Consider the following 26,814-nt stretch of genomic DNA (forward strand, 5'->3'; position numbering starts at 1 on the left):
TAAAGATGTTAGGGGAACAAACATACGGCCCATAAGAATGCTCAATTTTTTTTAAGTTTGTTAAAATAAAATCCCCACACTTATTTTTAACGACATCCATGTTTCACGAGACCAAGAATTGTACTTGATTTTTCTTTTCTTACCAAAACTTTTTGTCGTTTTTCGATTCTCACGATCTTGCATCCCTCGATAAAGGTTAAAAAAAATTGCACACAAAAATACACAAAATAAAACTACGGGTTGCCTCCCGTACAACGCCTTTCTTTAACGTCTTTGGCTAGACGTGGACACACTTTTCAGTTCGTGTATGTCGGGTTCTCCAAGTCAATCATTTCATGATTTTCTTTTTGGAACCCTTCATAAAAAAATTTTAGGCGGTGTCCATTTACTTTAAACGTTTTATCTAATTTTTTGGGTACAACTTGAACTGGACTTACCCATCCTATCAGAGATTGGGTAAATTATACATGCATTGAGTAGTTTCAGAATCTGTTTCTTAACAACTTCCATCATGGGTGGATTCAATCTTCTTGGTGCTTCACGTGTGGGCTTGTAATCATCTTCCATGAAGATCTTGTGCATACAAAGGGGATGGACTCAAACCTTTGATGTCAGCTATGGTCCAACCGATTGCTTCTTTGTATTGCTTAAGCATGTTGACCGATTCATCCTCTTGGTTCTTGGACAGTTTGTTGGATATGATTACTAGCAATGTGTCATTATCTCCAAGATAAGCGTACATTAGATGATTAGGAAGAGTCTTTAACTCTAGATCTGGTGGTTGCACAATGGATGGTAGGAGCTTTTGTTCAGTAACATGTAACTGCAGCTTGGTTGTTTCATACCTAGGTTGTGTATCCATGAGGGATACCAGCTCTATCAGCTCATCTTCAAGTTTGAACTTTTCAGCGAGTTCTTTTGTTGATGCTTCATCAAGGCTTTTGTTCAATTAGTGCTAGAGTGTCATGGTTAGATAACTCGAAGTAGTCATCAGTTAAAGGATCGATTACATCTAACCAATTTACATATGAAACATCACTTGGGTACCGCATAGCATCATAAATATTGAAATTTATGATCTCACCATCAAATTCTATTAAGAGGATACCACTATAAACATCAATCTTTGTTTTAGTAGTCTTCAGAAATGGCCTTCCTAATAGAATGGAACTTGAGTCTGAAGTGTCACCATCTTCCATGTATAGCACATAGAAATCGGCGGGAAATACCAGCTCATTCACTTGCACTAACACGTCCTTTAATACACCTTTCGGGTGGACCACGGATTTGTCAGCCAATTGAATGACTACCCCTGTCCTTTTCAACGGTCCTAAGTTAAGAGTTTTGAAAATGGAATATGGTAAGACGTAGATGGAGGCTCCGAGATCAAGCATAGCTCTTGATACGCTTAGATTTCCCATTTTACAAGGAATAGTGAAAACACCAGGATCCTTGCACTTTGGTGGAAGTCTCTTTTGTAAGACGGCAGAGACATTCTCGTTGACCTTGACGGTTTCATTACCTTTAAGCTTTTTCTTTGAAGTGCAAAGTTCTTTTAAGAACTTAGCATGTCGAGGGACTTGCTTGATGGCATCAAGGAGGGGAATATTTACTTCCACCTTTCGGAACGTCTCCATGATCTCATGCTCTTCTCTTTCTTTCTTTGTGCTAAAAAATCTTGAGGGGAATGGAGGAGGGACTTTGAACTTAGGTATTACTTCACTTGACTTCGAAGTATCCTTTTTCTCTTCGGTTTCTTTTCAACAACGACCTCTTGTTCTTCTTCTTGCAATTCTGGTCCGTCGTACTTCTTTCCACATCTCAATGTGATGGCATAAGCGTTTTGCTTGGGGTTTGAGTCTACTCACTGAACTAGCTAACTGAGCCATCTGTTGCTTTAGATTCTTGATGTTGGCCTTTGTTTCTTGTTTACATAATCTTTATTACGAATCCTTTGTGCACCTTAATGTTCCTAGCTATCCACTCATTTTTATCAATCTACTTTCGGGTAATACATATGGTAATAGATAGTAAAAACCTCATAAAGTTGATCTTTTGAACCCACTTCAAGTCATGATGACTAATCAATCAATCTTGGGGTAAAAAGTCTCTAATACTTATATTAACTTTTCTTAACTTTTGTACATAGGAAATGAGATTCAATCTTTTATTGCAAATTTATAAGCCGTTTCTTTCACTCATATAACTATCTGGTTTCCTTCATAAACCCCCGAATAATGAATAAAAAACGAAAAGATATGGAACATTTGAGTACTGGCAGACAGATTCTTCACATTGTCTTCTAAAGACATTCCAGAGCTGCTTGGTTGTTGTGTTTGTGGTTGACTATGTTGGAAATTTTGTGGGTTTGGAAAGGGTTGATGTGGTTGATATTGAGGTGGTCTTTGTTGGTAGCCAAAGTTGGTAGGTTATCCGCACATCTGATTTCCTCGTGGTTGATCGTATTGCCTTGTATTTTTTCCAGGATACCCGCCAACTGCATTCGCTTGTTCAAAATTGTCTTGCAGCATTGGACACACATCAGTGGGGTGTCCTATTTCTAAGCATATTCCACATGCTCGTTGTGGTGCTTCAGTTGCTTTATCCTTTGTAAGCATCATGACTGCTTTTGTTAACTCAGCTAATTGAGTTTCAATGTGGGGAGTACTCACTCCTTTCACAAAACGTGGTACATCTGGATACCATTCTTCTTCATGTGTTGAGTGTTGGTTGTCATCCGCAGCCGATTAGATTATGGCTCTGATTTGGGTTGGGGTTTTGTCGAGTAGGTTTCCTCCACTTGAGGCACTCAGTAATCATCTCTCCATGGGTGTCATTCCTTGACAGAAGTATTGAAGTAGTTGATGCTCCGAGACTCCATGTTGAGGACATTTGCTACATAGCTCCTGGAATCTTTCTCAGTAAGCATGTAGAGGCTCTCTATTTGCTTGTTTGATTCCAGTGATTTCTCTATGAAGAGTGGACGCTTATCTGTCAAGAAAAGTTCTTGCAAGTCCATTCCAGGTTGTCACTGACCCTTGCGGTAGGGTATACAACCAATGCTTCGCTGAATCTTGCAAAGCAAAGGGGAATGCCCTAAGTTTGATTTGATCTTCTGTGACATCGTTTGGCTTCATTCCGGTGCACACGACGTGGAATTCTTTGAGGAAATTGTGAGGGTCTTCATTCTCCAGTCCTCAGAAGGTTGGCAATAAATGGATAAGGCCTTATTTTAGTTCGAAATTTGGCATGGCGGGATAATAGATACAAAGAGGTTGTTGGGAAACATCGGGGTTCGCCCATTCTCGAAGGTTTGCTCGACTGGGTTTGCTAAATCCATTAGGTCTGAATCTTGAGTCGAAGTTGAGTTTTTTGACATGGGAATGGAAGATGAGTCAGAGTCACTTGACAAGGAAATGTTTTCCCAGATGTCAATGACCGATGGTGATTGAGTAGAGGTTGAAGGATTTTTTAACTTCTATCGAAGTTTTTCCTGTTTCTTTAATCTCTTCGCAGTTTTTCTATTAATAGATTGATATCGAGTGGTTTACCAGTTCTTAAAGATCTTGGCATAAAAGTATAATTTGGACGCACGCCCCGACAACGGCGCCAATCTGTTGCGTGTCGTCAGCTCCAGCAAATAAATTTATAAATGTGAACTTACTACGTTACACACTATCAGGGATAGTATGAGTGGAAGTAAGGTTCGTGTCCACATGGAATGCGACTTAATAGTTTTATAGCCAGGAATGATTTAGAACTAGTATTCATAACAGGGGGTTTGTGCAAATAAATTATATAATAATAAAACTAAATAGTAGTAGTACAAATGATTTAGCATATAACTAAGAGATAAAAAAATAACTAACTTAGAATAAACAATTATTAAAGATAGTTCCGACACAAGGGGTATTTCATACTTCTGATTCGAGTTACGATCATCTATAATTATGCTGCAATGATTTTTATTATTAAAAGATTTGTATCAATACTAAACGTCACGTCGTTCGGACGTTCCCTCCATCTATGTCTAACTAAGCGCATTTCGTTAGTTAGAGCCAACTCGCTACCCTAAGCTCACGCCGTTCGGATCTTAACGTGCGAGTTGCTGTGATGAAAGTATTAATTGTCATTTAGTGTTCACGTCGTTCGGAATACTAAATCACATTGTATAATTTCTATAACGAAATTGAATTCATAGACAAACACAAAATCGTCAATTGTTCCTTATTTATCAAGATTAAAATCATATTTCATATTATAACTTTGAAGAACGTTATTAGCCTATTAATAAATTGATCAGGTTCATTAACAAACTAATTTGAATCCTAACAGAGTTTTGGATTTAAAGTTCAAGAAATTTTACAAACGAAAACTTTCAACAATAAAATCACATAACTATTTCACATTCGAATCATAATACAAAATAGAGCCCTTAATGTCGAAACTATTAGATTATTAGCCTAACATAGCAATTAACATAATTTTTTTTTATACTTTATTATTATTTAACACAAAACAAACTACATCTGGATAATGGGTAAGCGAGCAACAAGCTGCGCCGCTATCCCCTTTTGGATCGCAAAGCCTATTCTACTAAATATAAATCCTTGCTTCCTCGGGCTCTGCGAGTCACTGTGGACCACCTTCTGCACCCATTCCAAGAAGCGAACCGCCTCGGGAACTAGAGATCCAAATGTGTCAAAGGCAAATGGAATGAACACGTGTTGATTCTCCAAACACGCTGCCTCATGCTTAGCAACTTTCCTAGATTCCGCCCTCAAAACCGCCTGTCTCATAATGAAACCACTGTCTCTCAGCCCCACCAATGGTGACACCCCAGTGAGGTCAACACATGCATGCTTACCCCCTGCCCATCCAAACACAAGAACGTTCGCAGGACGCAGTGTAGATCTTCCCTCTCTCGGATCAGTCAGAAACAGGTGCCTCTTTTTTGGCTGAGATCCTGGCATGCCTAAGCACATCCCATAGGACATCTCTAACCCAGTCGTGACGATACTTGAACCCCGGCAATTCCTTATAGTGGAGGGCATGCTCACCAAATTTATCCAAACATGCTTTTTTACAAATGGGGCATGATTCATCTGGAGGGAAAATAGGAATCATGAGCCGGTATTTAAGGATGGCTCTATATTCAGCTGCCGACATACGTTGCCCAAGACCTTCAATGGGCACAACAGTCAAAAAATCTTGGGCATGAGCCGCACTGAGACAAGCAAAAACCGCCTTTTATCTCGGAGTCGTATCGAATCGCTCCTCCAAATCATGTACGTGTTTACCATAAAGAGCACTCGCCAGGGTTTGTTGAGGTTTCTTGGGGGCGGTCTCCTTATCAGTAAAACCTCCTAGATAAAGGTCCGGAAGAGTTGCTCCAATATTACCAAGTGCAAGGGAGTAGTCAGTATCTACCCCCATAACCCCAGCGCTTCGCAAAATGTGGTCCTGCAATTTTCACGACTGGGCCTGGAAGCCACAAAGTCATATGCAGAGACATCCTCAGCCGAGAAAATTCCTAAGCCTCCGCAACGCATAGGGAAGGAAGCCAACCTCCACTGGAGGTCCCCAAAATACGGTCCTCCACACACAACAATATCTTCAATTTCCCCCCGTATGCCCGCATCAAAGATAGCCACAGCCTCTTTGACATGTTCAGGTTAACAGGTTCGGAGCCCAAACACTAACTTAACAACCCCCATGCACAAACGCAACAAAAGGAGCTCACTTTGAGGGTCCCTAAGGTCCGGCAGGCGTTTCATAAGTTCAACCGCCCTCAAAGCTCTTTTATTTACCAAAGACCAAATAAACCCTGCATCCCGACTAACCGCTCCCCCCATGAGTTTAACTCCCCTCACAGGCCTGCTAATATCGCTAAGGATTATACCCGGTACATTCTTCGAGTCATTTCATGATGGCCAAAAAGTCTCTATTTTCTGAATATTAAGCCTAAGCCCCAGAGACACCCCCTCTGAGCGAATAATGCCCAACGCCCTAGCAACCTCCTCAGCCTTACCAATGATAGTGCCATAGTCTAAATACCAAGCATGGAAGGGCAAGGAACAGGTCCCTTGCACACTAAGGATGAGCGGATGGAGGAGCAGCGCAAAAAGAAGAGGGCCAAGGGGGTCCCCATGCTGCACCCCAGTAAAAGCACCAACATGAGTATCCCCCACATATAACCTGGCGGGCTGAGCATATAAAAACTGGACCTATGGGAAGATGGATGGACACTTGTAGCTAACTTCTCTGAGAAGGGTCGTCCGGTCCACCTCATTGAAGGCGTTAGAAAAATCAACAGTGAGCATAGCTAGGGACCCGTCAGAATGGAATGCGCTCAGAAACCTGTTAGCACTATGCAGTACCGCTTCCGCCCCATTAGGGATCCCAACCTCGAATTGAAAATCCCCCAGATAAGCAACCACCTCTTTCCCCATTTTACGCATAGCGACTTTCGACACCAATCTTCTCCAAATGCCCCCAACCGCGATGGGTCTAATTCCATTGTCAGGCTTCAACAGGGGGGTCAACGATGCCGAAGTAATGAACTCCGCTAGAACTTTAGGACAAAGCCCCCCAAGCCACAAGTTGACAATATCAGTGATAGCCTTTAGGATCCCAGAGGCGGTTGGAGACACCTGGCCACAGAAAGCGTCTAAAATATGTTGGGCCCACAAACCATCCCTCCCACAAGATGTACCTTTCAGGAAGGTTTTAATACATTCCAACACACACTCATCGTCCACCTGCAAGGCTGGTTCCGATGGCACGGCGGAGAGCAAGGTCGAGGGTCCACCACTGGGTGTTTATCTATCAAGGCTCTCAATGTATCCCCCCCCCCCAGCAGGCGCGACCCTGGACGAACACAGGACTTTGACTGTCGCTGTGTAATGGCCATCCGCTACCTTCTGGAGGCACTGCTTAATATTTCCCACTCCCTCTTCTTTAACTTGGTCATCCCACATCACAGGGAATTCAAGTAGGGGTAGCACCAACTCTTCTAAACCTGCCCCTTCTTTCCAAACAGCCAAAGCCCGCATAATGGATTTACATTGAAGCGATTTTCTGTTACCCGACCTTCGTTCCTGCCTAGTAGCCGGTTTGACAACACGTAACGTGCAGCGAGGCAACAAAAAAAGTGTAACCCAAGCCTCAATAGACCCGGGGGCATCCACCACTTTACGGAGCCCCCCTGACAACGCCTGGGCGAAAGCCATGCGGCACGCGGGCGGGATACTCTTGACAGTAGCAATAGGAAGGGCGAGGATGCGCTCAAGGAGAGCGACACCTACCACAATCGTCTCAGACGGACAACTCTAAAGTTCCACCTACGGATCTCGAGGTTGAGGGATCCCCACAATAAAATCAAAGTCGCCTCCTGCACGTGAGGTGCATTTAACCACTTCTTTTCCGTGTCGACAAGACCTATTCAAGGCACGCAGAGCCATGCACTCCCCACATAGCCAGTTATTAAGAAATCTCAAGGTTTCGACAATGTCATTGTAGAGTTCCAAGTCCGAAGCAAGAAGCTCCTTTAACTGATCTCTCCTTTCCTTTTCATTGAAATGATCCCGCTGGAAATGCATGAGTAACCTAGAGTACCCCTTGTATCCTGACATACCATCTTTGCAAAAATGAAAACTTTTAAAGGGGAAACGCCAAATCCTCGTGGCTGAGCTAGGACCAGGCTCCCCACCACAAGCCATCATAAATCACTTAAGAAATAAAAACCTTCTTTCAGAAACGAAAAAAAATAAAAATAAAATTGGTGTTAGCATTTAATCAAACACCTGGCGTGCATTAATAGCAAAACCCCCAAGCTAATGCCATTCATAACAAATCACCCGGAAACTGAAGTACTAGAAAACCAAGTAAGCAAAAACCGAGGAGGGGCGATGACGGCGGCAGATTAGGGCGGAGCTGTGAGGCGGAGATAGAGGGATAAGGTGATGGATCTACGGAGTGGAGGGTGGAGGTCGGTTTGGGCTGTGAAGAGGTGACAAGGGTGGGCGGTGGAGGCTGGTGGTTGCGGGGTGAGGGTGGAGGGTGAGCTGTGAGGGTAGAGGCTGGTGGTTACTTGGGCATGAATGTGTGAATGTGTTAATTTTACGACGCATGAATGTGTGAATGTGTGATGTTGAATCGTTTTTGTGTGCTCGTGGCTATTAAGAAACCAAAGTAAACTTACAAAGTAAAGACATACTACTCGTGGGGTGTAAGGGAAGAACTTAGGAACTCCCAGGAAGTGGTTTGAACCTCCTCGAGACTCTTGGAACCTCCTTGGCACTCCTATGGAGTTTATTTATCTAATTATAGAGAAGAAATGTAAGAAATGGTGTGTCTTTGGCTGAAACTCGGCTGCTATTTATAGCTGAAAATCTGGAACACTTATGGGTCAAAATGTTTTTAACAGTTTCCTTATGACCCATAAGAGTAACTTTTTATCTTATCTTATCTCCAACTCCAGATTTTTAGGATCATGGGTCGTAAGGTTGCTTTATGACCCATAAGTTTTATTTTTTAATGTTTTGATATTATCTATTCCGGATTTTCTGGATCTTGGTTGCACCAACGACGACATTTATGATACAATAATGACTGATGGTTCTTTATGGGTCGTAAGGGTGTTTACAACCCATAAGTGTCAACTAATGCTGGAAATCTTTATGGGTCATAAGTTTCAGCTGGACTTTAGTCTTTAAATCTTTACAGCCCATAAGTTTTGCCAGTGTCTTGTTATCTTTTATCTTCAAATCTTGTCTTTGCTTTTGATCTTCATTTCTTCCGGCTTCGCTCTTTCTGTCGGTTGTTCATCAGTTTTCCTTCGGACCAAGTTGCTTCATTCCCATTATGGACCTTGTTACTTCATTCCCGGTTTTGTTCGGTTTCTGAATTGTGTCCTTTTGGTTATTATTTCTTGTTTATTTGGACCAATTCTTCATTCAAACCTACAAATCCTTGTTACAAATAATTTAGTATCAAACTCAATGGATTTGTTATGAAAAGTGTATAAAATCGGGGATAAATGATATAAATAATGTGTATAATTTTGCACACATCAGCCCCTGGATAATGGTGAACGGTGATGAACGACGATATTGAGAGGATTGGGGATACATGGTGGAGTGGTTGTGGCATTTAACGAGAGTGGGAGATGCTTTGGATAGGATGTTGTGGTTGCTGAAAAAAAAAAACATTTTGTGGCTCATGACGCGGTGGCAGAGAAGCCATGGAGGTGGGAAACAGTTTCAGGTCGTTAGAGGTGGCTGGCGATAGTGGTGTTTGGGTTATGGGTTTCTGATAAGAAGATTGTGACGATGGTGGTGTGAGTATAAAGACTAAAATACCCTCATATGCAATGTGCATGGAGTGATATAACTAAAAAGATTAACCTAAGTTAGTGTAAAGGACCAAAATCGAGAAAAACATGCAAATAAAGGATAAAGAGTGAGCCATTTTTTAAAGGACCCAATCCATAATTTAGGTAATTAAAAAGGAAAAAAATGTAATTTTCTCCATAAAGTAATGATTTTTTTTTTCATTCTCATTAGTAAAACAAATAGGACAATGGAATAATAATGACCCATTTCATTATTTTGTTCATTCAATTCGCTTGTCTATTTCGTTATCACTCCACTACATTACCCAAAACCAAATAGACCATTATTGCTTTTTTTTCAACCTTTCAATAGTCATAAGAAATATTTATATAGAAAAAAGGTTTTTAAAGTGATTAAAAAAATTAAAAATAACAAATTCACTTTGTTTATGTTCTTACAAATTAGAACATAGTGACAAAAAAGAACATGTAATGGTAATAAGAGGCTTGCTCAATGCATAAGACCAAGTGTAGTGGGGTGCTTTTCATCCCTAAGGCGCCTCTAAAGTGCCAGGAACACCATCCCCGGGGCACTTGGGGCGGGGGAGAGAGCTTTCCATAAAGCGTCGGTGTTGGTCTCCTCCTTGGTCAATACAGACGTTTACAATGGCTAGAAATTTAAAAAAGAAAAAGAAAAGAAAACCATTTTATGTATTAACTTCATCCTCTATATATATCAAATATATCAAACTTTTTAAACACCACAACTCATTCTTTCATTCTCTATCAAAATCAAAAGAAAAAATCTTTCATTCTTTACCCACCATAAATCCATTCAACCCTTCCATGTTCGATTATGGACAATTTGCAACCAACTAACACCCGAACACCACCCAACCAAACACTACACAACCGACTCAACTGAACACCACCAAGTGAGTCAACCAACCCCCACCTTCCCGACTGATTTGAATTTCGACACTACCATGTTGTCATACATGCAATACTTAGGGATGCCCATCAACGTACCACTTGGTGTTTTTAACTCACCGACTTATCTGAACTTCCTGATGGCACAAGACAAGATAGTGCCAGAGACGCAACTCGATCTGGTGTTACAAGACGAGCCGGAGACATTGTAAGGCCCCGATCTACATGGACATTGGATTTACTCATAAACACAGTTCTAAATATCAGAGTTAATTAAAATTTTTCGCAGAATAATAAACTTCAAATATATATTACAGAATCGTTCAAATATTTTCAAATTAAACATCTTTTGTTTTTCAAATTAAAACATAAAGAATAACAACATCATAACATTTTCCTCAAGATGCCAATGTCTTCATTCCAATGCCATGTGTCCTTATTCAAGCGAGCTGCCTCAACTATTCACCTGTATGCATACAAAAACTCAGCTACGCTCAGTGAGTTCTAGTTAATCAGGCAACATACATTACATTCACATTATAACATATATATATATATATATATATATATATGTATCCGAAGATACATATTCATACTTAGCCTATTACCTTTCTTTCATACACACATACATACATACATACTTTCATCCATACATATACATTTTAAAGAACATTTCGCCCTATAACATTCGCAAATATTATTAGGGTCTATTCCCTACATTCGCAGATATTATTAGGGTCTGTTCCCTACATTCGCAGATATTATTAGCGTATGTTCCCTACATTCGCAGATATTATTAGGGTTTGTTCTCTACATTCGCATATATTATTAGGGTATGTACCCTGCATTCGCAGATATTATTAGGGTATGTTTCCTACATTCGCAGATATTATTAGCGTCTGTTCCCTACATTTGCAAATATTATTAGGGTCTGTTCCCTACATTCGCAGACATTATTAGGGTTTGTTCCCTACATTCGCAGATATTATTAGGGTTTGTTCCCTTTTTAAACATACATTCCATCCATCCAAAAACCATACATACCTTTCCTTATGTAAACACACTTTCGTACATACTCATTTCATTACGTACTTTCATACATACTTATTTCATATTAGACATACTACACATTACTTTCCCTGACGATACGTGCAATATCCGAAGATCGTTCATGCACCGACAAGCATTCATTCATAACATATTATCACATCAATCATCATAGCATACACTTACCATTTAAGGTAAGTGTATTAACATTCACATTTAGTATGCACACAGCCCCAAAAACATAACAAGGAAGTGGGGCTAGAAACTCACCTGAGCTTGGTTCTTTTCGGAGTTAATGGTAACTCATTTCTTTAAATGGGCGCGGCTAACAGTATAACAATTACACATATCAGTTAACTACTTCTAACTTGTAACATCCCGTTTTCCGTTCGTTTAATAAAATAATAATATTAAATGGTTATGAGTTAAGAGTTGGGCTTGTGTTGGGGTAAGTAATATGGGTAATGGACTTGGGTTAATAAGGAAAGGAGAAAGACCACGGGCTTAAGTCCATGACTCATGATATATAAACTTTAATTAACCCAAAATCCATTCATTTCCACTCATTCCATACACCATCAAAAACACACACTTGAGCTCTCTCTCATCTCTCTCCTTCTCTAACTGAAACCAAGAAGAAGAATCAATTCCCGACCCGAGTTAATGATAGTATGATATTGTATGGATCCAAACCCGCTAGATCTAGTCGCGAAACGACGAGTCGACACCCTAAACCGTTAAAGTCACGAGATCCTGATGGAATCAGGTATAAACCAATCAAAATATGAGCTTAGGGATCACCCTAGCTCAAATCTGAATCGAACGAGACGAAAAACTGTGAAAACAGTGGTGAAACAAGCGAGATCTTACTTTTCCGACGAGATCGCGTTTTTCCGGCAATAGCGGCGCCGGAACAGTAGGGAATGTCAGAGAATGTTCCCTGACATTCTGACCTAACCCTAATTTGTTAACAGAAGAATAACAAATTAACATCAATTCATTATGGCCATTCGTTAAGAAGAAATAACGAATTAGCAGCAGTTCGTTATGATCATTCGTTAAGGCCAGTTCGTTATAAAGGCCAGTTCGTCATAGAGGCCAATTCGTTATAAAGACCAATTCGTTATGAGAGTCCATTTGCTATGAAGGTTCATTCGTTATAATGGTTCGTGCGTTATAGAGGTCCATTCGTTAATAGATAACGAATCAGTCCATTCACTATGAAAGAAAACATTCGTTATGAAGTAACGAATGAGTCCATTCGTTATGAAGCCCATTCATTAAAGAGCAGAATAACGAGTTAAACTTTGAAAGAATGACAGAAAGGTCCCTGGACTTATAATAAAATGGATTAATTACAAAGAAGCCCTCGAACTTTATGAATTAGCAAATAAAATAATAAATTAGAATTCTAATGAAAAATGTGTTAAGACAGTTAATGAAAATAAAATTTTTCCAAGCTCGACCCCAGCCAGGGTCTCTGCCCCTTGGACCGTGCTAGGGGTTGCCGCCCCTAGAACCCCGCTTCCATGGGCGCTGCTCCGGACCCCCGTTCGTTGAGGGTTATAATTAAACTAGAAACGCTATATGGGTAGTGATAGTTAATTTATACGTGTAATTGTTATACAGTTAGTCGCGCTCAGGTGAGTTTCTAGCCTCATTTCCTTGTTATGTTTTTGGGGCTGTGTGCATACTCAATGTAATTGTTAATACACTTACCTTAAATGGTAAGTGTATGCTATGATGATTGATGTGATAGTATGTATGAATATTATGAATGTATGTTTGCCAGTACGTGAACAATCTTCGGATATTGCATGTATCGCCAGGAAGGGAGTGTCTTATATAAGATGCATGAATGATCTATGAATGAGTAAGAATATATATGAAAGTATATAATAGAATTTATGTATGAAGAAGTGTAGGAATGGTTGATTAGATAGAGAATGAGGGATCAGACCCTAATAATATCTGAGATAGAGAAGGAAGGGACCAGACCCTAATAATATCTGAGATAGAGAAGAAAGGGACAAGACCCTAAAAATATCTGAGATGGTAAAGATAGTTGTGTATGTATTATGAATGTATGAAAGTATGAAAGAAAGAAAGAAAGTATGTATGTACGATTGAAAGAAATATGACAGGCTAAGTATGTAATATGTATCTACGGATACGTATATATAAATATGTGAATGTATTGTATGTTGCCTGATTAACTAGAACTCACTCAGAGTAGTTGACTTTTAGTATGCACGTAGGTGAGTAGGATGAGACAGCTGGGATGAAGGGGGACACATGGCAGATGAATAAAGAAGCTGGCATCTGAAGACTCAGTTGCTAAAGTTTAAACTAAAAGACATGTTTTAAGTTGTGTTTTAAAGACAAGTTATGAATGTTTTGTAATGAATGTTGAAGTTTTATTTATTCCGCGAAAGTTTTAATTAACTCTAATATTTAGAAATGTGTTTATGAGTAAATCCAACGCTAGAGTAGGGCACCGGGAGCGGGGCCTTACATAACTATATCATACTTCTAAGTTATGGTAACCCTAGTTACGGGAGTCCGAGGGCAGCGCCCCTGGCAACGGGTTCTAGGGGCGGTAGCCCCTAGTAGGGTCCAAGGGGCAGAACCCCTGGCTGGGGTCGAGTTGGAATTCTTAAATTATTATTTTTTTTTCGCTAACTCGTTAGTTATAACGAACGGCCTTTGGTTAAGTCTCATTCTTGATGACGAATGGATTGATCTTAAACGAAATGAACAAGTAACAAATGAATTAGGCCATTCGTGATTTCTTAAGAGGAATGAGAGGCTCATTCATTATGGAAACACGCAATGTATCTATTACGAATGGACTGATTCGTTGTTTAATTATAACGAAAGAATGGGTAACGAATGAATATATCATTCGTGACTTCTATAGGACGAATGGGAGGTTCATTCGTTACCAGGGCACGCGAATGCTTCTTATTCATTATGGCTGAGCAACGAATGACCAACCATTCTTTATCATAACGAATGAATATCAGTGTTATCCAATCCTTGAGCCAAATTGTCAAAGTCAAAATTGTCAAGAACACCAAACAGTCAACAGCCACCAGATTTTCAATTAATCATCAGTTCACGATGAAACAACACAAATCTGGTATCAATGGACTCGTATTCCCAGCGCCAACAAACCCCAATCATCTAATCAGTCAAACATCGTGTCTAAATTTGTTCGATATATACATACGACTTAACATATGATTAATTAACCCACCATATGTTAACGAATTACAATGAGAATCGTTGCGTTTGATTTGTTTTTACCGTTTATATATAGATGTAGGAATACTAATCGAGCCGAACAAGTTTTCGTTGTAGAACGCACCTATAAATGAATCGGTTTACAAACGTAATCTAGTCTTGATGTCTGTTTTGGCTCGTTACTATGCTTTAACACTAACAAGTTCGGATTTTTACCTTCGGATCTTGGTTCGAGATATCGGAAGGTGTTTGTGTGTGTTTTTGAAGGTGTAGGCTATGGTGTAAAGATGGATAAAAATGGAAAGGATTAGGGTTTAAGGGGTATTTATGCTCTTTTAAGCCCATGGACCTAAGTCTCATTCTATCTCTTATTCCATCTTTTAATGTCCAAGCCCACCCTATAAAAGTTTGTTTATCTAAACTAGATAATAACGCATTATCAAATAAACGAAATTTCTTTTATTAATATCATCGAAAAATTTTTATTATTTTCAGTGGTTTTTTGTGTTGCTACAAATCATTCTCAATTTTGTTTCCCTTTATAAAATAATTGACCCTTATTTTTAGTAGTAGTGATGTGTTTTATTTTTAATTTTTATATTAATGGATTTGTTTTCTTTTTTAATTAATTTTTATTTTAATGTAGTTTTAAAATTTATTTTATTTAATGAAATGTTATTTGTATTATTTTAAATAATAGAAAAAAAATTAATAATGAGGTAATAATTGAAAGGGTTCCATCCACTACATCCATTTTACCCAAAAAAAACTCTTATGGTGACATAGCGCCACATGACGCAAAACATCCCACAATAAGAGCTTCATCCACTACACATGATCTAACAATTGTCACCACATCAATACTTATAAATATTGTTTTATACGTGGTTAATTAAGAAAATATTTAACGGTCTCTCGTTTTCTCTCCTACTAAATGTAATTATCTTCAATTCACACATATAAATGCTCATTTGATTCTCGTTGAACTCGACTTAAAACTAATGGGTTATTTGGTAGCCTCTTAATGGTAATTAAAAGACTATCTCTAAACGGTTAAGAGGTTGTATTAAGTCTGAATGGTTAAGAGGTAACTACTAAAAGGAAGCTTCTTAACAACTCACATTAACTTTTAATGACCAATGGCTAAACTCCACGTCAAAGCATGTTATAAATTGCATACTAACATGGTAAAAACTTTGTAACAAATATTTGTTCTATTCTCCTTAAAACGACATATTGTTGGGGATTTCTGCAATCGTATATCTTAGGAAAATCTGAGAGTCGTGAAACACTTTCAGATCAAAACTATTTGTTGGTTCTCAAATGTTTGACAGGATAAAACTTAGATTGAGTGCAAGAATCAGTATGGAGAATGAGAGAGTTTATTGAACCAGTAATCGTATCATATGATCAAACTACGTTATATTAGGGTTTGAAATAGCAGTTATCTAATTAATAACTGAAAATACGCTTCTCTATGATATTAAACTTTGTAAAGAAAATTAATTAATTAATTAAATTTCTAATACGTTTTTAATAAAGAAACATATGTCCAAAATAAAAAATTTTCAAGCTGACCTGGCAGCTCAACCCCAGCCAGGGGCGCTTCCCCTTGGATCATGCCAGGAGCTGCCGCCCCTCACACCCCGCTACCAGGGGCGCTGCCACCGGACCCCCTCCAAGGGGGCGTTGCCTCCTTAAAACCCCAATGACTTAGGGGTTTCGCCCCTAAGTACCAATAGGATTATAAATTATAATAAGATCAAATAAGTGTGCACCCCGCACCCGACTTATTTAGATTCGTATTACAATTAACTTGATCAACAATTTGATTCTTAATTACAATAAAATCACTAACAATCCTCCCCCATTTTGGTGTAATCCCTGATTAACTTAAACAAACTCACACAAACAACAAACTTATGCATAATTGAAATGTCGTGAGGATTGAATTTCACATTAGTATATTACACATTCCAAATATTCAAATATAGGGGTATCGCTACGATTGAACCCTTTCTATTCATAATGAATAATCGAAGATAATATACACACAAGTTCACATACTCAAATATTCTTACATGACATTAATTTTTACTAGCATATGTCCTATCCTTCAATGAACATATCAAAGCCAAGTCCCAGCTTCTTGAAGCGGCTAAACTTCATGCTCATATAGGTGGTTCTTTTACTCTTGCACCTGCGTATGCAAATTTTCAAAAGAACTATTAAGAAGTATAACTTCAACCTTCTTAACTTGCAGGTCTAAACACATACCTTGAGATGTTGTAACTGATGTGTTCCAATTTCTAGATGTTAAGCTTTCCGCATTGAATTCAGCACCTAATATCAAATTAGATGGGAACTGGGTATCTCAACATGAGAAATTTCAGGTGGAATTTAAACCCATCCCTACAGCCAACTTGTGCACAAGATCTTTCATTAAATGATCGGCTAAATTATGTTGAGATTTTACATACTCCACTGATATCACACCATTCACGATGAGCTCATGAATCATGTTGTTTCTAACACCTATGTGTCTAGACTTCCCATTATCCATTTCACTATAAGCTTTAGCCAAAGTAGCGGTACTATCACACCTGATAGATATGGGTGATATCGGTTTAGGCCACAATGGAATCTCATAAATCAAGTTTCTTAGCCATTCAGCTTCTTTACCAGCTGCTGCTAATGCTACAAACTCATATTCTATAGTTGAGTTAGTGATGCAAGTATGTTTCTTAGATGCCCATGATACAGGACCTCTTCCAAGTAGAAAAGTCCATCCACTTGTAGAAGAATGATCTTCCATATTATTAATCCATCTTGCATCTGAATAACCTTCTATAACCGAAGGAAATCCATTATAATTCAAACCATAATCCATGGTTCCTTTCAACTACCTAAGTACTCGATTTATAGCTTGCCAATTATTTGAACTTGGATTGCTTGTATATCTACTAAGCTTTCCAATAGCATAAGCTATACCCAGTAGAGTACTTATCATTGCATACATGAGAGATCCTATAGCTCTTAAATATTCAAGTTGATTTACTGCGTTACCTTTATTAGGTAAGAGCTTATAAGCAAGATCCATAGGAGTACTAACAGGAGAACAATTAAGAAAACTAAATTTCTTTAATATTTTCTCAATATAGTGAGATTGAGATATCAAAATACCATTGTTCTCACGCTTGATCCTTATACAAAGGATCACTTCAGCCTCCCCCATATCTTTCATATCAAAACAAGATGACAAAAATTTCTTTGTTTTATCAACCTGATCTTCGTTTGTACCAAAGATCAACATGTCATCTACGTATAAAAAAATTATGACTCCTTTACCAGAAGCATCAAATTTGATGTATATACACTTGTCTGATTGGGTTGAAATAAAACCATTAGACAACACCATATCATCAAATTTTTGATGCCATTGTTTTGGTGCTTGCTTTAAACCATAAAGTGATTTAACAAGCTTACACACCTTATGCTCATTATCGGGCATAACAAAACCCTCCGGTTGTTTCATATATATATCCTCATCCAATTCACCATTCAAGAATGCAGTTTCACATCCATTTGATGAATCACAAGATTATGTATTGCTGCTAAAGCAATCAACAATCTTATTTTAGATATTCTTGCTACAGGAGCATATGTATCAAAGTAGTCAATTCCTTCCTTTTGTCTAAAGGCTTGGATAACCAATTTGGATTTAAATTTATCAATAGAACCATCTACTTTCATCTTCTTCTTGAAGATCCATTTACAACCAAGAGGTTTACAACCAAGGAGTAAGTCAGATAATTTCCAAGTGTTATTTTGCATAATAAAATCCATCTCATCATTAATTGCTTCTTTCCAGAAAGCAATATCCTGAGATGCCATAGCCTCACTATAGGTTTTAGGATCTTCCTCAATATTAAAACAATATTCATATTTCTTTTGAATCTCATTTCTAGATCCTTCAACCAAATATAGTTAAAAATCAGAACCATAGTTCTTAGGCTTTCTAACTGTATTACTTTTTCTTGTCTTAGTTGAAGTTGATGGAACATCATTTTCATGATTAATTGATTGAGAATTACTTGAACTCGCAATCATGTTCTTTGGTCTGGGTATATATGAAAACCTGTTCTCATCCCAAATTGCATCCCTTGACTCAATAACAGTGTTTACTGATACGTAGTCATTAGGTTCTATAACATAGAACCTATATGCCTTGGAATGCTCAGCATATCCAATAAAAATGCAATCAATACCTCTTTCACCCAAATTTTTCCTTTTGGGTTCAGTAAGCCTTACTACAGCTCTACAACTCCATATTTTCAAGTAATAAAATTTTGGAGGTTCACCATGCCAAAGTTCATAAGGGGTAATTTTATTCCTTTTATTAGGAATCCTATTTAATAAATAACAAGCTGTCAACATAGCTTAACCCCAAAACCCATCACTAAGTCCCGAATAGGATAACATAGAATTTATCATTTCTTTTAATGTTATATTCTTCTACTCGGATACACCATTTTGTTCTGGTGTATAAGGAGTCGTGGTTTGATGTATAATTCCCACCGATTGAAAATAACATGGATCAAAATATTCACCTCCCATATATGTCCGTAATGTCTTAATTAAAGCATTTCTATGCAACTCTACCTCGTTTTGTATATTTTAAACTTATCTAAAGATTCATCTTTAGAATGCAAAAGATACACGTAACAAAACCTAGAAGCATCATCTATAAATGTAACAATATACTTTTTATTTCCTAAAGTTGGAGTTGCATGATAATTACGTAAGTCACTATGTATTAATTCAAGCACCTTTGTTTCTCTTTTAACAATAGCTTTAAACGGTTTTTCTAGTTATCTTAGTTAACTTGCAAGTATTACATTTTTCACTATTTAAATCAAAAGCCGGAATCAAACTCATTTTAGACATATCTTTTAATCTTTTATAATGAACATGTCCTAATCTAGCATGCCACATTTCAAATTCATTTAAAAGAATATTAGAACTAGTTGAAGCCATGCAACAGATTGATTAACAAACAAAACAACAACATTTAACTTAAACATACCATTACATAGATAACCAAAACCAACAAATGTACCATGTCTTGACAAGATATACTTGTCACTTTCATACACTTGCTTATAACCGCAATTATTTAAAACAACACCAGAAAAGAGATTCTTTCGAATCCCGAGAACATATAAAACATTGTCTAAACACAAACAATTTCCAGAAGTAAAAACTTGCTTGACTTTGCCTAGTCCCTTGATCGGTTCGGTTGCAAGATTCCCCATTTTTAAAATAGATCCTTCTTCAACGTCTTGAATTTCTTCAAACCATTTAAAATTTTTGAATACATGGCTAGTTGCACCCGATTTAACCCACCAAGCAACATCATTATCCTGCACAAAACATGTTTCAGAAATTAGTGAAACATAATTCTCAACCGAATTAAAATTGTGTATGATATTCTGACCTTGTTGCTTTCCTTGGTCCTTAGACCCACTTGGACCCACATCATACTTGTTCTTTAGACCATTATTGTTCACTTTTCCAACCCGGCAACCTCTCTTAAAGTGACCCGGTTTGCCACATTTCGAACAGCCCTCTTTTGCCTTCTTGTTTGGACCTGTGTTGTTGTTTCCTTGAAACTTATGTTTCCCTTTGTACTTGTTCTTACCCTTGGATGTTCCAACATCCTCAACCATGTTAACAGATTGACCAGCCTGTTTTTTAACATCATTGACATCAACAGTTTCAAATGTTCTCAAGCTCTCTTCAATTCTAAAGTGACCTCCAAGTTCAACCAAACTTAATTCACCCTTCATGTGTTATAGATTGTGTTTGAAATCTTCCCATGAAGGGGTTAACTTTTCAATGATTGATGAAACAAATTTGGATTCATCCATGTTCATGTTATGTTGGGAAAACTGCCCTAAAATTCGACACAATTCATGGTATTGTTCCACAACAGAGCCAGAGTCAACCATCTTGTAATGGTTAAAATTACTCACAAGAAACTTCTTACTCGAAGAATCTTTTTCCATATACTTGGCTTCAAGTATATCCCACAATTCCTTAGCGGTTTCAATGTTTTGGTACAAATAAGATAAAGTATCACACATACCGTTCAAATTAAGACCAAGGCAGATGTAGTTGTCATTCTCCCATTTTAATGTAGTTGTCATTCTCGCATGGGCGTACTCAACACGTGCACCACTTTCATGTTAGTCAAAAGGAAGTGCATCTTCTTTTGCCATCTGTGAAAGTCTTGGCCTTCGAATTTCTCCAGTTTGTCAAACTTGCATGTCATCTCCTTCAACTATTGTCCATTCGTCATCTTCACATAGATAGTTTTGATATTTTGTTGGGGATTTCTACAATCGTATATCTTAGGAAAATCTGAGAGTCGTGAAACACTTTCAGATCAAAATTATTTGTTGATTCCCAAATGTTTTGACCGGATAAAACTCAGATTGAGTGCAAGAATCAGTATGGAGAATGAGAGAATTTATTGAACCAGTTTTCGTATCATATGATCAAACTACGTTATATTAGGGTTTGAAAAAGCAGGGGATGATAACTGCTTTGCAGTTATCATAACAGTTATCTAATTAATAACTGAAAATATGCTCCTTTATGATATTAAACTTTGTAAAGAAAACTAATTAATTAATTAATTTTCTAATACGTTTTTAATAAAGAAACATATGTCTGAAATAAAAAAATTTTCAAGCTGACCTGGCAGCTCGACCCCAGCGAGAGACGCTTCCCCTTGGACCATGTCAGGTGCCAACGCCCCTCGCACCCCGCTACCAGGGCGCTGCTCCCGGACCCCCGCCAAGAGGGCGTTGCCACCTTGGAACCCCAATGACTTAGGGGTTTCGCCCCTAAGTACCAATAGGATTATAAATTATAAAATATTAAATAAGTATGCATCCCGCACCCGACTTATTTAAATTCGTATTACAATTAACTTGATCAAAAAGTTAATCCTTAATTATACTAAAATCACTAACACGTACGCCATTTTGGCATATTCTCAATCGCCAAAACATTTAAAGTGATGAAATAAAAGCAACCAACCACCACTGATCCCCACCACTACCTAAGCAAACACAAAAAAGGAATAAAAGTTGTTGATAATCAAATTCAATCATATATTCAAATTTAAAAATGATTAAAATTATTAGCAACGTCAATTTGTCCCTCAGATATTCTTTCCAAGTCTATATATATATATATATATATATATATATATATATAACTAGGTTAGAGACCAGGTGAAAATTATACAAGAAACACAGATTGGCCTGAGGTTTCTAGGGTTGGGTATCAATGATGAATAAGATGAGCAGTTCTGGTGGAGGGCCTAGTTCTTTTGGGTACTTGTTTGGTTCTGATCAAGACATATTAGTGCAACAACAAAATGATCAATCTAAAGTTCCGTCATCCTCAGTTTGTCAACCGCCTTATGGCACCGACAACAATGAAGAGAAGTCACCGGAAAAAGCACCAACTCCTCCCAAGAAAGATGACCCCGGCTCTGTTAAGAACTACATATATCATGGAGATGGTGATAAGTCCACAGGTTTTCTAGTGAGTGTAAGTCGGTCACTTAATATTCATCATCTTTTGGTTACATAAGTAAAAAACATGAATATTTCATACACTCTTTGGATTAAAGTATTTCTTTAAAAAAAATATATTAGTAGATTCACCTAAGTACTGTCAGGTCTTTTTTTTTAAGATCTTGTAATTCTAGGCATTAGTTCTGCCGCGGGTATTGAATTGTCTAGAAGTAGGATAACTTTTTAAAAAATGCCAAAAAACTATTTACTGTAATACTAAACCACCTACTAGGATACTAACCTAAACATTTCTTAATTACTTGCTTGTTTACCATGATTATAGGGTCGGCCATCAACTAGGGTTAAATCAGTTCCTGGTGGAGATTCATCTCTTGGCTACTTGTTTGGAGATAAGTGACGATCTTTATAATCTCAAACATTATATATTACATACGTATGCATGAAATAAAAGAGAGACTTTGTATCCAGTTGGAGCTTATGAATCAAGCTAGCCTCAAATATATATCCCGTTTTAAGAGTGTGCTTATGAGTGATAAACAAGGATAAAAGTTTGTAATGAACGCGTGTATTATTGTTAAGTGATTATTCCGTTTGAAGAGTGTGCTTGTTTGTGTTTTACAAAGATATATATTCTGTTTTAAGAGTGTGCTTACTTGTGTTTAACAAAGATATATATTCCGTTTTAAGAATGTGCTTATTTGTGTTTACCTAGCAAGGATAATAATTTGAAACGAACGTGTGTATTATTGTTAAACAATTATTGTGAAGTCTCCGAGAAATTTTATTTTCAAAGAAGCTAAACTTAATTTAAAAAAAACAATATTATATAACTTCTTAAAGAAAATCTGTAAATAAAAATATACGTATGCTAATGAGCTGGTGGTGAAGTGGTAAGGAAGAAACTTGGTGTTTTATGTGACCGAGGTTCGATTGTTACACCAATCATTTAGTTTTCGACGACATCAGGTGATGATGGAAGACTAAATGAATATGTGTACTTTTTATAAAGATCATCATCATCATTCTCAGTATATCTCACCAATAGCAAAGCTATGGTAAAATTTAAAGTATTCACTTTTTATAAAGATCTATTATATTATTAATCTAACAACACCAATGTGGAGAACTACAATCTTTACCAAGTGATTTTCGGAACGTTCCCATTGAAATTTCCTTTTTTTAATGGCCGTATTTTATTAAAATCACAGCTGAAACTAGCAAATCACTAGTGCCAGCAAATACAAGACCCTATTTCAACACCAACTACATATTGCACATGTTTACAAAGTAAAATTACAGTTTAAGAATGAGAACACACATTCCCTTTTCAACCCCATCATTTGCCCCCCACCCCATCCACCCACCCACCCCCAACTCGAACACACGTTCTTTACCTATAAGAATGAGAACTGTCTTATATCTTCTTATATTCGGCTTATTGTGACCCACGTTTTATAGAAAAGAGACTTGTTATGTGTGCTCCACAAACACCAACATGGCATGAGGATGATAAACTACATTGCTCTTTTTTCCCTCATGTGCTCTTATATTTAAATGCTCCTTTAAGTCCCTTACCTCAAATACATAAATCGGGTGTACATTGCACCATTTACTTAGGAATTACCATATGACCAACACCACAAACCAAGATAATAACACATGCTCCACTTACTCGAGCGCTCGTCATTGCATAAAGGGCACTTTCCAAGACCCCCTCATTTTTAAAATGCATCTGGTATTGATATTCTATCCATTTTTACTTTCCACCCAAAAAATTAACATACCTACCTTCACCGGAACCCATTGCATTTATGGGTGATCTTGAATTTATAGTTCAATATATTTGTTAGCAAAACTAATTTCTTTCTTTTCTTTTTATTACAGTTAAATTACTTCATTGAAATTGAAATGAGTTATTTTCTTTTATCATATACAGATTGTACATTTTCCTTTTTGTTGTCCTTTCATTTTTATTATATATTTTACATGCCTAAAAATATGTAAATTACAATGTTCTAACTTTTGAAAATTTTGTGTTATCTCAAGTTTTTCTAAAGCAATAACATAAAATGATTTCCAAGAAAAAAACAAACAAATTAACAAAAACAGCCTAGGTGTTAGCAAAAGTTAATACAACTTGCACGTTATAATTAAGAAAACAACATGAAGAACCACACTAATCTATCCCGAACAAGTTATAAATATTAGCCCTATATTTAATTAAATTTTAACAACCTCAAAGGAGTGTATGTATCTTTTTAAGGACTAACGTATTATCACAAGTGTGGGGGAAAAAGTAGAACTATGAATAAAAATTAAAGAGAGATTAACTTAGTTCCTATATATGCATCATTTATATAGTTTACACGTACTAATACGCGTGCTCAAATCCTTTGAGATGAATATTAATATAATGCAACAAAGATTATTATTATATTATTTTAAAGCTATGCAAGTTATAAATGTGACCATATGAATTGTGAATAATAAATACATATTTCCTATATTAAATGTATTGAGTTATTGCTCTATCAGGTTAAATAAACTAGGTTGTTATTCGGCGCGTTGTGTCGGGCTGTACTGTGTTAGTAACACCCGAGTATCGTTTTCGTAAGTTGGCGAGAATTCGGTTGGTATCGACTATATTTTTTAGGGTACCAAAACTAAGCCTAAAAGATAATTCCTCAAAATAACGTACTTAAAACAAATAAAAAAAAATGAAACACCAAACCACCTTACTTTTTTGTTGCTTGATTTAATATGAAATCTATTTAAAAAAACAAAAAAAAACAAAAAAAAAACAGCCTAAAGAAGGTTTGAACTCATGACATGCATGTTGAAACATTACAACATTACCACCACAGTAGTTTCTTTTTTTTTTTTTTGTTATTTTAATTATTTTCAAATGAATAAATACTTATAAACGGATTTCAAAATATTTAAAAAAAAACTTAGTGGCTATCACTTATCAGCCACTGATTGAACACTAAAGTTACTATAACATTAGGTTTCTCTTTATATATAGTATAATATGTTTAAACTAGGAGTGTTTATGAAACCGAAATAACTAAATCAAAATAAAAGCTGACGGGTTTGTTTTGTGTTTTCGCAGGAACCAAACTTTTGGTTTAGCTTAGGTTTTGTGTGTAACTAAAATCGAACCTAACTTAAAGTTTTTTGTTTTTAATTTATTTTAAAGTTTAAGTAATTTATGATAGTTTAGTATATATTTTAACCCATGTATTTTAGTCCAAATATATAACAATCAGGTAATTATTAACCAAGTTAAAACTTAGACCTAAATTCATTAATTTTTGTCAACTTTTTTTTCAACCTAAAATCAAAAACTATAATTTCAGTTTTCTGTTCTGATTTAACCCAAAACTGATCTGATAACAACCATGCACTCCCTTAATCTAAACTAATAAAATATAATGTCTTGCAATGTTTATGAATATAATTTTAAAATATATGTTAATTCAAAATACAAGTTTATGTATATATATGATTGATTTCTTTTGAGAACCATTTTGAGTTTTATGAACTCAAAAGAACTCAACTAACAATTTTCTTTTTTGAATTATTTTTACACATATGTAATATGTAAGTGTAAGTAACGTAAAAAATTACAGTATTTTTACACACCGAATCGACTTATTACACACGTGTAACTAACATCTAAACTTGTTTAATCATTAAAAATCTTTATTCTCTCCCTTGATTAATTTTTTAATCAAATTTATTCTTAACCACATATTCAATATCCATTTAATTGATTGTGTGATCCATATTGAATTCTTAAAGTGCTTACAACTTATTAAGTTCTCAAATGATCTTTCTATATATATGTTTAAGTTCAAGAGAGAAATGTTATTTCTGCAAGAAATGTGAAAAATGAATACGGACCACTAGTTTTTTTTAAGTTTTAAATGCTTAAAAATAAACAAAAAAGATGTAAATACAATAATAATGCACACTCTCTCTCCAATTAATACAACTAATATAACCATAATAAATATATCTAACTAATTTAATATAATAATTAAAAAGATAAAAACACTACTTTAGTTGTATATTTTATTCACACATTCTTCATTTTATTCAACATAAATACAATTTATTCATATAATACTATTTCTTTATATTAAAAAAATCTCAATATATTAGCATATATCAACGTATTTAAGTTCAATAAATATACAACCTACACAAAGTTATATAACATACACTTGTTTTGAGCAGTAAAAACGTACAACATACAAAAAGCATATAACTTACATATGTAATTCGACATCAACAATTATATAAACTACACAAAGATAAACATACCACACACATGCGTAGGTCATATGTTTTTCGTATGTAAGCTATATGTTTTCTTATTCTTATAACAAGTGTAGGTTATATGTTTTTGTGTTGGTTGTATATTTTTATTGACATTTAATGCAATCAGGTGTAAGCTAGTTTTTTTGTATTATTCATCACAATGTAACTACGTGTTGATGGATATTGATATGTTGAGTTTGAAGAAATTGGTTTTGAAAAGAAATTAATGTATGAATAAATTGTATTTGTATAAGATAAAATTTTCGTGTGTAGGCTATATGTTTTTTGTGTGTAGGTTATATGTTTTCGTGTGGGTGT

At 36.3% G+C, this 26,814-nt stretch overlaps 3 protein-coding genes across 3 annotated transcripts; 1 reads left to right on the forward strand and 2 right to left on the reverse strand.

Annotated features, from left to right (window-relative positions):
* Nucleotides 1-556: 556 nt before the first annotated feature.
* On the reverse strand, nucleotides 557-1,637 carry LOC143614111 (uncharacterized). The gene is made up of 2 exons (XM_077087635.1): nucleotides 1,018-1,637; nucleotides 557-938 (listed from the first exon to the last, which is right to left on the reverse strand). The coding sequence occupies exons 1-2, from the start codon at nucleotides 1,635-1,637 to the stop codon at nucleotides 557-559; spliced, it is 1,002 nt and encodes a 333-aa protein (XP_076943750.1).
* A 16,481-nt stretch (nucleotides 1,638-18,118) lies between these two features.
* LOC143614112 (uncharacterized) lies at nucleotides 18,119-20,406 on the reverse strand. The gene is made up of 2 exons (XM_077087636.1): nucleotides 19,677-20,406; nucleotides 18,119-18,528 (listed from the first exon to the last, which is right to left on the reverse strand). Exons 1-2 carry the CDS (start codon nucleotides 20,404-20,406, stop codon nucleotides 18,119-18,121), a joined length of 1,140 nt encoding a protein of 379 aa, XP_076943751.1.
* Nucleotides 20,407-21,916: 1,510 nt separating this feature from the next.
* On the forward strand, nucleotides 21,917-22,586 carry LOC143614108 (protein SPIRAL1-like 5). The gene is made up of 2 exons (XM_077087633.1): nucleotides 21,917-22,183; nucleotides 22,493-22,586. The coding sequence occupies exons 1-2, from the start codon at nucleotides 21,917-21,919 to the stop codon at nucleotides 22,565-22,567; spliced, it is 342 nt and encodes a 113-aa protein (XP_076943748.1). The 3' UTR covers nucleotides 22,568-22,586.
* The last annotated feature ends 4,228 nt before the right edge of the window (nucleotides 22,587-26,814 follow it).

This window comes from Bidens hawaiensis, unplaced genomic scaffold (genome assembly GCF_021521415.1).
Source record: "Bidens hawaiensis isolate Kalapana, Puna unplaced genomic scaffold, B.hawaiensis_p1.1 tig00039037_1, whole genome shotgun sequence".
In the NCBI taxonomy this organism is placed as follows: domain Eukaryota; kingdom Viridiplantae; phylum Streptophyta; class Magnoliopsida; order Asterales; family Asteraceae; genus Bidens; species Bidens hawaiensis.